Genomic DNA, 12565 nt, shown 5'->3' on the forward strand with positions numbered 1-12565 from the left:
AACTTCATTAGCAAATGTACCATAATTAATTTTTGCAATGATGACATTCTCTTTTAATTGTTGTGCAATCAATCTTGTTCTATTACAAAGCTTTGTTGGATTCAGATTCCTTTGCAATATAATTGGTGAGCCAACTTTCAGTTTCAGTCTATAAGAAAATTCCCGGAATTTAAAAATTTTTAAATGGAAAATGTGTGACATTAGCTTCTCCATATAGACTGCCAAAAGTTTTGTACTCTTTCAGCTCTTCTGGAAATAATTTAATACTTTCTTCATTTATGGCTCTTAAGATGTCATTCTTTGTGACTAATACACAGTTCTTTGAGAAGAGGTTCGTCAGATCTTCAAATGATGGGTATATTTCTGTGGTGTATTCTTGCAATTTTTTAAAATTACTAACCAAATTTTGGGGAATCTGAATTTCTTCTTATTCATTTTTGGGAATTAGAACTCTTCAAGCATTGAGAATGAATTGTGAATATTCTTCTTGGCCCTCTCTCAATTACATACTGTGATGTTATTAAATTTTTCAAATTTCCTTATAAAGAGGATCTTTTGATGCTTGAATTGACTATATTAACGTTTGTTCCTCTCTTAACAATTGCTAAAAGTTGTTTGAAATTTCCACAACAAATGGTGATGATTCCACCAAATGGTTGATCTTTGTGGCAGATATCTCTTAGTGTTTGGTTAAGTTTCAGAGCATGCTTTTCATATTGATATTTAATCTCAAATGGTAAGTTTTACTCCTCAAATGATTTATGCTAATTTGGATTTCTTATCAATGTCACAGACTGACTTTTCTTGAATTGAGATTGGAATCTTGAATTTGGAATAAACCATCCAGCCACTCGGCATCAACATAGCAGCAATTCCTGATGAAGTAACAGCAAGAGCTATTTGACATTTACCTCTGACATAAGCTAATAAGGTATTTGTGAGGAAAGTTTTTCCAGTTCCTCCTGGTGCCTAAATGAAATTGAATGATGAGGAATTCATGTTCAACCATCTGACAATATGATTATAAATGGTCTGTTGCTCTTCATTAAGCAGTGGTGTTCTTTCCGCAACAATATTTCACGGCTCATCTATCTCATAGTTCAATTCATGCAAAAATTCGTGATTGATTTCAGTCTCTTCATTATTGCAAGGAAATGATAAATTGAAATCTTCCAGCTTTTTTTTAAAAACATTTCAGTTTTTCTGGTACATACTGCAGTGATCCATCATGATGCCTTTGTTGACATAATAGGCAAAGATCATTCCTCAGTTGTTGTTCTTTCAAGAAGTCATCTGACATGGAATCTTTGAATTTCTTCCAAAGAGCTAATGCATCTGACAAATCTCCATGAGTGAGGATCATGAGGACTAAGTCCCTCATTTCTTTAGGAAGCCTTGTTGTTAGTGTATCTTACATGGTATTAATCCTTAAAGTTAGGAAGGATCATTCTGTTGTATGTTCATAATGCAATGAAATTTTCAGGTCCATGAACTTTATGCAATAAAATTCTTAAATAATATAATTCTCCTGCTCTTAGTGTGGCAACATAAACATGACAGAGTGTTTCTTCTTTGAAAACGTTCCAATGGCCTTCAACCTTTTTCCTCACTTTCTTTTTTGCCATTCTTTGTTAGTACTGTTCCAGGTGAAATACATGGGTACTTCAGCATAAAGCAATGTTTTTGCGAAGTCATGTACAATGGAAAAAATTCTGTCAATGCTGTTCTCATAATTCATTCACTGGCAGCCATATCCTAATTACTTCTGAGCAATATTCTTTGTTCACCTGGTAGACAAACTTGCAGTTTCACTATTGCAGGTTCTCTTTCATGATTGAAAATCCTAAATGGATGCAACTGATTTTCATGGTTCACTATACTTACTATTTGATATTGACTAATTTCATTATCATTGTTTATTTGAACAGCAGCTTGGTCATTTCTTTTCAGCATATACTTGCTGATGTACTTAATTGACCTCACTGAGGCAATAATTCCGACATGGCAGTGGCATTTGAATGTTCTTAAAAGAGTTCATTATAACATGCAGCCCATTTGTTGTTAATTGTTTTTTCATTGTAATGAGCTTCAACTCCTCACATTGCAACTGATCTTTGTCTATAGAGAGGATAAGAATCTTCTCCACAGACAGTACTTTGCAAGTATTCTTTGGGAAATCTTTTGGCATATGATCCATTCTTCCAAAGTTGTTTCTGTTCTTCATTTTTATTCAAATTAACTTGCTGTTGTCTCATTCAGTCTTACTCTAGTCTTTCAGTCCTTTGATTATGATTTTCATCTAAAGGAATGTGTTGATGTCACATTCAATGTTGCTCTAGTCTCTCAGACTTTGATTATAATTTTTGTTTAAATGTTGGCTTTGTTGTCTTTCCAATTTATGTTGTTTCTGTTCTTCAGTTTCAAGTCTTAATTGCACTCTTTTCTGATTCAGCCATCTTTCTCTGTTTAATTGATACCTCTCCCTTTCTCTGATCCTTTTGGCTTCAAGTATTGAAAGGCTCAAACCAGGCCTTTTTGGTGGCATTTGGGAAAAATATTCTTATGAATTCTTATAAAAATATTTCATAAAAATAAAGGGAGAATTTCTATCTTTCAGTCCACATCTCTCCTAAAGTAGTATAAATGATTAAGGGAAGGAAAAAGAAAGTGAGAAAAAGGACAGATGGCAATAGCTGCAATAAATCATTGAAGAGTCACTGCCACGAATCAACATTTTTGACTTGACTTTTTTTTCTTAAAGGGGAAAATGACTATTTTATTCGCAATCTTTACCATTTTAATCAAAGGGTAGGAAAACAGACAGACAAACTTTGAGTTTTAGTATAATATAGATAACCAAATGAGACATTCTAAAAGCTAAAAATGAACAGTTTCTGTTTGTTTTGATGATTGACTATTTATTATCAAAATATAACATAGGTAACTGAGCATACCACAAACACTGGCATCTTTAACACAATCCTCTGGTCAAATTAGCATGTTACTGTGTATGACAATGCTAGCCCTTTCACAAGTACAGTTCCCTTGGCAAACTTTCCTTTTCCATCAACCACTAGCTGTAGATTGACCTAATACTCTGGTTAAGACATTTGCCAACAATATCATACAGTGGAACTGAATTCAGAGTATCAAGGTCAAAATGTAAACTTCTTAACCATTCAGCAATATTTGTATCCTTAATTTTTCATATGCTATGCAACATCAGCTAATACATATTCATGAATCTAAAATCTCTATGATGTAAGCACAGAAACAACCTTTGTATCTACCTATGAAAAACTAAATGTCACCAGATATACCTAAGATTTGTCGAGGTATTTTATTGACTTTATAGATACTCCTAGTATTCATTAATTTACTAACTTATGTAGATATATTCATATGTTGCCATGGCTGTAAATAAGCTCTGAATAGTTTGAGCATCAGAGCTTGATGTCAAACTTCCTATTTCATCTGAAACCAAAGATGTTCAAGAATATTCCAGTTGGAAAATTGAAAAGGCTGTATTATTGTCTTGCAAAAGTAGATTCAATGCAACAGGAGTCTTACAATCCTAGAAACTAATAGTGCCTGCCATAAAATTGCAGGTCACAGTATATCCTAAGTTATTGTCAAAATGTAGTTTCCATAATGTGAATTCTGACCACTGCAATGAGGGATTCATCCCCAGATCAAAACAAAAATGAATTATTTCTGGTTAAGTGAAATAGGTTTGTTTCCTTGGATGTTCTTCCTTTTAATCATTCATTATAAAACTTCTATTATTTTCAAGATAATTTTCTCTATTGTAATAACTATGCCAAATGTTTTTAATCCACAAGGGTTGGACCAAAAGCAATGCAAAAGTGGTCATAATATTCCATTAACTGACATAGATCGTTCAAATTGTTGATAGAGTAACTCTTCCCCTATACAAAAGTGCAACTCAACGTATTTTCTGTCACAAGTAGTGTGTTTGCATCGTCATTGAACCCAACTATCAAATCTTCTTTCTAAAAATTTAAGGTATTCCCTATTGCATTGACTTCTTTATAGCCATTTTACCTCATCTGTATCATCAAATTATTGTCTTCAAAAAGCATCCTTCATTAGACTGAACAAGCAGATGCTGTATGAGGAAGAAGATACAACTGACCAGCCCAGTTTAATGCCAAAGTTGTATATGACAGTATATTGTCAAGGTGAATGTAGATCATTTTCAGATTCTTGTTCAGTCTCTTCCTCCAAAAGGCTTCTCTAACTTTTTTGAGTTTCTTAATGTACTGTTCACTGCTCACTGTTCACAGTACATTTACATTCCAGAAAATCAAAGAGAATGTCGTCCATGTTATCCCAAAATACAGTCACCAAAATTTTTTGTTCTGTTTGTTGGCTCTTGAATTTCTTAGGCCTTGAAGAAGAGATGTGATGCCATTCTATGGACTGAGCCTCCTTTGCTAGATCATAAATAGATGACCACACTTCATCCTTTGAGAGCAAAAAAAAGAATGTCTTCATTGACTTCAAATTCTTCCAGCAGATCAGAGCAGATTTCCATCTTCTTTCTTTGAAACAGATGTCAACTGCCAGAGTATATTGCACACACTTTCTTGTAGCCAAATTCTATCTTCTATAACACATTGGCCACTGTCCAGTTGTTTGAACAAGTTATGGATTGTAATTTGTGCACACAGATCAGTTCATCTACTCTCTCATGAGTCATGTCAGTTATTACAGCTGATGGTTTCCCACTGTGTAGTTTGTCTTCAATGTTTATTTCCTCTTCTTTAAACTTCATCTATTTATGCACATTGCTTTGGTTAGTGGTGTCATCTCAATAAATTCCGCTTTTGTAAAGAACTCAATGATGGCATGGTTCCGCTTGAACTCCATACAAGGAAAAAGAACAAGAAGGAGTGTACACCATTACTTTCAGTCCAACCCTCGTATTTAACCATGAAAGTTATAGTTTTCTTCTGAAATATTTACATAGATTTGAATTGTTTTAGAATGTTTTTTTCTGAAGGATCCCTATTTTCATTACATTCACTTGCAGTACAGGGCAGCTGTAACATCACACAATGGGTTTCTACTGTTTCAGTCTGAAGTTCATCAACAAACTCTCATCACTATACCTGAACCTGAATCGCTTATATGTTATATATTCTTTATCATTATGCTATCTTCTTTTCTCTTCATTTTATACTGTATTTATTCTTTCCCTACCTCCTCCTATATCTTTTCTCTTCTCTTCTCATCTTTCGTTTTTGATCATTTCTTTCTCCACATATACATATTCACATACATATATACATACATATACATATATATTAATATATATATATATATATTAATATACAAATACATGTACATATATGTGACTTCATAGTCTTTTTTTATACTTTAAGATGTACAGTCAATGTTTTTAACAACTCCAACCCTTTCTATGAACTTAAAAAACTTCTCAAATATACAGCTGTAACTATGGATGTTAATATGCTATCAGTTAAGTTTCAGAAGGAAATGTATATGTGCTGAAAGACAAAAATATAACATTCAAAATTAAATTTTTCTAAGAAAAGTTTACTTCATATCAAATTATTACAATTTGTCTTTTTTTTTTGTTTTTACTTGCTTATTCTGGGGGAAAGGGCAGACCCTATGTTTTTTAGCAAGTCCTCTGAGACTGGTAAGCCTGATGATATTTGATCATTTATCATATAGGGTCCAGTTTTCAACTTAACTGTGTCATGTATAATTGAAGTACTGGATCTGTGGATCAAAACAAATTTTTTTATCTAACTTCCTAAATGTTAGAGATACACTGTATCTATAACATTCTGACCAACATTTGAATATATCACAAACTCACTAGAATTTAAGCTTCATTATAGCACTTTCAATATTGAATTCAATGTATTAAGTATCACATATTAAAGAATTCTAAAGATTGTAAATGTAAGTTTATTTCAGAACTATGTTTCCCATAGTAATACATTTCATAAATATATAATAATGTACACCCTAACCTCTAAAATAAGTATATAAAACTTTATTTTGATGACAGATCTATAATAAGCAGGTTTCAGATGGATCTGGTGAGCAAAATGACACCAGCAGCATTGTGACATCAAACAACCTAAGTGATACATTACCATCTCAAAGAGATCGTGGCCGTGGATGGAGTGAAGGAGATATTACACATCAGATATCAGGTAACGTGTGAAATATCATTAAAAATAGATATTAATTTCTTATAAACTCACAAGCACAATTCTATCATAATTATAACAGTAAATCATTTCTATTGTAATAGAAGGGCTTTACATAAAATACACAAGGAATAAATTAAAAGAGTGGCTTACTATATACAGCTAAATCTAACAAAATGTTCAAATAAAATGTAATTATAGTAAGATGAATTTAGAATCAAACAATTTTTTTTTCACTTTTCATGGATATAGAAAATAATTTTTTAAAAATGATATATAATCTACTTAAATACTGTATGTTAGATAACGTATATTTTATACTGTATGATAATGTATATTGTATAAAGTATTTTTGTTTCTTCCAGAATATGGTAACTACACACCAAACATACCACCAATGCCAAAGGGTGAACATGAACAAGACACATATCTTGAACCTGTATACAAGAAATAGTCAACACGAAATGATACAGTATATTTGCCCACTCTTTATTTATTTTTTCTTTTTAACATCTATAAAACAAAAAACAAAATTTTAAAACAGAATAAAACCAATTAAACCACATTTAAAATTAAAAGATATTTTTTTCAATTACTTCCATTAAATTTGTACCTTAAAAGGTAAACAAATGTGAAAATCTAAAACTCAAAATATTCACAAATATTGTACATACCCTATGCCAAGTAAAAGGACATAATATAGTGAATCCTCACTCATATATTAATGGCACACATTTTAAACGACGTTAGAAGAGAAAGGAATTATTTTGCCTCAAACAATGATAGATCAAAAAATGAACAAACACTTATACTAGAAAACCTCTATGCCAGCATGCAATTTCTGCCATCATCTATCCTATCCACAAATAATTCACTATTTTAATAAAAAATGATTTTCTAGTCAAGGATTATCATTAAAATTATGAATAAATAATGATATAACATGAATAAGATTTTTGAGAGCCTAAAATTTATATATAATTTAAATAATTATTTTCTAGTTCAATATACTGCAATATATCTTATGAAATTGACACTGGGATTCGAATTAATGCTTTACGTAGTCTTATAGTGTCTGTGTTTGCATATCATGTGAGCAAATCATAAGTGTTAATGTATAGGGGGTAATTTGGTAGCTGCGTATATTTTCAATAGATTGAATAATATTAAAATCACTTATAAAGCTCATTACTAAATATTCAATCATTCTGCAAAATAAAAATTAATTTTAATAAACACAATATATATGGATAAATACAATACTTTAAAATGTAGCTAACTCCTACTATGACTCACATTCTTCACCATTAAGATACTTCCATTGTCACCCTACTATAGCAGCAGTTATACAGGAACAGTATGGAAGAATCGATGTCTTCGAAAGAGGCACAAACAAAGGATTAAACAATGTAGGTAAGTCACTCTATATTGTAATTTTATTCTAAATACTTTGGTAATTTTTGCTTGAATTCTAAGATTTGACAATTATATAATAGATAATGTTTTTCATGATATATACAGAGATTCAAAACTAGAGATATATACAAAGATTTAGCCATTTCCAAGAGCTATTTCTGCAGCAATTTCTATATACTTTAAGACACATATTTATTAATAGCTACAATCATACAAATATTCATTTGTCAAATATTTACTTATATATTTTCATATACATTGCTATTATTCATATATAATCTAACATGATTTATCTATAAATTGCTTTCAACAAGGAGTATTGATTGTCTATTGGTAATGTCCAATTTCACTCCATTTAAGTAGTATATTAAATATCTAAATATATATGTGTGTATGCATATATTATATATATATATATATATATATATATATATATATATTTATATTATATGATATAATATAATATAATATAATATAATATAATATAATATAATATAATATAATATAATATTAATATAAATTCATTCTGTACTAAATTTTTCAGTGGAATAATTCAAAATTTCAGATATATTTTGTTGTTGCAATTTTTTCATTTGCTTTTCCTAGACCATCATATAATAACTTCTAATGTTACCTTTTATTATTCATTTTTCTCTGTAGTTAATTAATTAATTAATTATATCAAGATAGAAATACACACACATATACACAAGTACACCAACAATTAGAAAGAGTACAGCAACAAATTTAACGTGGAGGTAGGAGTTCACTGGGGCTCAGCTTTCAGTCCCCTCCTATTTATCATAGTCCTCTAGGTCATGCCAGAGGAGTTTAAAACCAGTTGTCCTCTGTTCTGATCACCTTGTTCTTATAGCTGAATCTGTAGTAGAATTAAAAAAAGAAATTCCCAGTGTTTATATGAAGAAAACATAGAATAGAAGGATCTTAAAGCTAATAAAGCTAATTTAACAAAGATCAAAGTTCTAGTAAGCAGGGAAACAGAGAGAACACTGGTCCCATTTGTAAAATGGCCCTGTCTGATATATAGCAAAAGCTTTAGTAGAAATTCCATAAGGTGTACCCAGTGAAGACTATGGAAACTTATGAGGTAACAGAATCATGGAGTCACATGAAGTTTAAGCCAGAAAGTAGACTTTGCAGTAGATGTGCAGAAGCAGTAAGAACACAAGGAAAATAAATTTTCTCTAGAACCCAGGAGTATCTTTAGAGGAAGTAGACAACTGCTGTTTTTTTTTTTTATTTGGTACCTAATTAGGAGTGGGTGTGCTCTGAATGAATGGTTGCTAGAATAAGAACCAGCAGGAGAATGTTAAGAAAGGTGTTACCACTGTTGGCAACAAAAGGCTTCTTTCTCTGAGTGAAAGCAGATTGTATGATACTTGTGTATGAACAGTAATGCTACATAGTTGTCCATAAATGCAGAGGAAATGTGAAAACTAGAAAGAAATGAAACTAGCACACCTCTCTGGATGTGCAACATCAGTGTATACATATGACAAAATGCAAAGTTTGTAAGAGATATCAGATGTAATGAACAAGACTGCACTGGCATAGTCATGTGATGCATATGGATAAAAACGGCTGCATAGAGAAGTGCCAATCACTAAATGTAGATGGAACCTGCAGAACTGAGAGACCTAGGAAGACTTGGAATGAAGTAGTAAAGATTGACCTGAGGTTGTTCAGCTTCATGAATGAAGTGACAAAGGTCTAAGATGATTGGTGATTCACTGTGCTTGAGAACATACACCCATCTCAGCAAAAATGAGGTCCTAAAAGCAAACTGTTCATGTCTATGCTCCTGTACCCAATCTGTGCCTCACCTTTCAAGCCTTCTCCACAAGTCTTCTTAAGAACCATCTCTCCAAAATCTATAGCACTATTTACTCAGCTTCAGGGCTGTGCTGAGGCTTCAGTGTCAGCTTTGGCAAGGTTTCTATGGCTGGAAGCTCTTCCTAATGCCAACCTCTTTACAGTGTGGACTGCGTGCATTTTTTATGACACCAGCTCTTGTGAGGTCATCATAAAAAGTACAGACAAGGAGTAAAGACCTCATAACTAAGTGATGGATGGGGTAGTATTTAGAAGCAGAAGGTGGGTATATGCCTAGTGCTGAGAGACTAAAGTATGATAACAAGACAAGCACATGTGTTTTGCTATAGAGGAGACATATAGCTACTCAAAATTGTATAAGGGTGAGTAGAAGTAGCCAGGAAGAAGATAAAGATAGTTGTGCCAGAGCAAACTCTCTAGATATAAGAAGATGAACATAAGAGAGGAAACAGTCAGTAGGTTAGATGTGGGAAAGGAGAGGATATATAGTTTCATAAAATTATAAAGGAAGAGTAACAGATGGTTACACTGAGTTCAACATCAACATCATTTTATATCATCTTTTTCAGGCCAAGCATGGGTTGGAAGGTTGTCACAGACTGAGTTTGTTCTTATTCAGGGGACCATGTCTTATTTCTGTTTTCTTTTGACATGTTTCTATGGTTGGATGCCTATCCCATTACCAACCATTTTACAGCGTATACTAAGTGCATTTTAATGTAGCACTAACACTAGCAGGACTGTCATATTCTCAGCAGGACTGAAAAATCCTCTAAACTTTGCTTTTACTCCCTTCTTCATCAGAGAGTAATGAAAGAGAACCGGAGCCATAGAGGTAGGAGGACAATAAGGAAAATAGTAAAACAAGAGAGAGAGGGGGAGAGAGGAGGATATTGGATAGTGACAGTACAAATGGTAGGATGGAAAAAGATTAATAGGAAGGAGACAGTAATAGAAGAGGGATTGTTGGTAGTGAGAGACAGCAAGTGGAGAGAGAAGTGTTTTGACAAAGAAAGAGTGATGGGTGTTAGCAATGAGTGAAAGATATGTAAGTAATATGAGAAATAGTTATTAAGATTGAGGCTGGCAGGTGAGTGGGAGTGATGGATATCAATAATAAGTGAGATTGACAGCTAACAATAAAGAAGTGGTGATGTTAAATGAGGATTGAGTAGATACTCTTCCACTAATGCAATACCATTCCTCAGCACAAGGACACATGATGAGTGAGAGATAGGGTGATAGCAGGGACACACTTTAGCAAGAGAGGGATGAATGATAGATGAAGAAGTAACAAAGGGAGGGAAGTAGTGTGTGGAAACTTAAAATGAACATTACACTTAGGAGAGATGCACATGAACATATTGTACATCACATCTTTATCACTGCCACCATCATTATTCACTTTTAATCCATCTTTCCATGGTAGCATGTGATACATGGCTACAATATATTGTGACGAGTTTCAGCTTCTTGAGATTTGTCATCCCTATCTTGACCCATGTTTTTGGCTTCCTTCTTCCACAGGTTCCATCTCCATGGAGTGCTTTGCATAGCATTCTTTATACAACTAGCATACTCTAGATGGATCACATGCTCATGTCAGCATAATCTTCCCTCTCACTACAACTGCTTTCAAGGCCCGTGTCTCATTCCATGCAACAGCATTTTATACACATGCATCATACATCCTGTAATTAACTCCAAGAAAGAGATTCTTTGTTGTCAGCAGAGGTAGTACCTTGCTGATCATATTCCAGTTTGTTCAGTTTTTGTTTACAATGACAATATCAGAAGTTTTTAAAGCAATTTCCCAAACTACAAATTTCATTTATCAGATTTAAATGTTTACATATGTTAATATAATTAAATCAACAAGGATTTTTTTTTTTTAGGTTTAAATACACATATGTACATGAATAATAATGAATTACAATGATGATAATAATCAACATTCTAAAGTTTTACATCATCTGTGGATTGATGTACTCTGTTGTAATGGTGGATATTACATACCATGTCAATGAAGAAGACAATCCTCACACCTACATAGGAGACATTGCAATCGATTCCAACTTAACAACACACTCATTCAAACATCAACAACACACTCTCATTACTTTTACACAATTACAACGCTTAGTTGCAAGTGGATCTAACTTATTTAATATCACCAACTTGGGAAAACTTTACACTACTCAGACATTAGATGCTGAATCACTTTGTACATATAAGAAAGAATGTTTCAAAGTGGTTAAAGTAGCAGTAAGGAAAGCAGAAACATTTATAAAGATATTGAAGATAAAAATAATTATAGAAGATATTAATGATCATCAACCAGAGTTTCCATCGAACCAATTAAAAGTCAAATTTTATGAAACAGATGGGAAAGGGTCAACAAAGTCAATACCAAATGCTGTTGATAAAGACATTGGTCTTCTCAATTCTAACATCACATATAAACTAATAGATAAAAGTAATAAATTTTCGCTACTTATGTTTAAAGGATTTGATGGGGTAACCCTACTGGAAATAACACTTGGGGAAAAATTAGACAGAGAATTTAAAAACATTTATACATTACAGTTGGTGGCCAAGGATGGAGGTTCTCCACCAAAAGAAGGAATTCTGAATATTGAAATACATGTTATAGATGTCAATGATAATCAACCACTTTTTAAACAAAAATCATATAATACTACCATCAGTGATACACATCACATATCTTCCCCTGTGTTTCATATATCAGCTACAGATTTAGACTCTGGTCAAAATGGACATATTACTTACTATTTACATAGAAATACAAATAAACATACCAAAAATAAGTTCAAATTAAATTCTAAAAGTGGAGAAATCTACATCAATGATAATTTCTTTAGAAATAAAGAAAGTAAATATCAGTTATATATTGAAGCTAGGGATGGTGGAAATCCTTCATTAAGCTCCATGACAATGCTGATTATTAATGTTATTAGCAATCAAAATAATGCTCCAGCAATAAATATAGATTTTGTATCACCTTTAACAGAGAGCTCTACTGCTGTTTCAGAAGCAAGTAAAATTGGAAGCTTTATAGCTTA

At 32.4% G+C, this 12565-nt stretch overlaps 1 protein-coding gene across 1 annotated transcript in view; it reads left to right on the plus strand.

The window, feature by feature from the left end:
* LOC115219409 overlaps window positions 1-12565 on the plus strand; it is a 129637-nt gene that overhangs the window by 54160 nt on the left and 62912 nt on the right. Inside the window, exons 16-19 of the mRNA XM_036509398.1 lie at window positions 6068-6215; window positions 6578-6665; window positions 7551-7621; window positions 11626-12540. Coding sequence (XP_036365291.1) covers window positions 6068-6215; window positions 6578-6665; window positions 7551-7621; window positions 11626-12540 — 1222 coding nt within the window. The remainder of the gene's footprint in view (window positions 1-6067; window positions 6216-6577; window positions 6666-7550; window positions 7622-11625; window positions 12541-12565) is intronic.

The sequence above is a fragment of the Octopus sinensis genome, linkage group LG14 (genome assembly GCF_006345805.1).
Source record: "Octopus sinensis linkage group LG14, ASM634580v1, whole genome shotgun sequence".
In the NCBI taxonomy this organism is placed as follows: domain Eukaryota; kingdom Metazoa; phylum Mollusca; class Cephalopoda; order Octopoda; family Octopodidae; genus Octopus; species Octopus sinensis.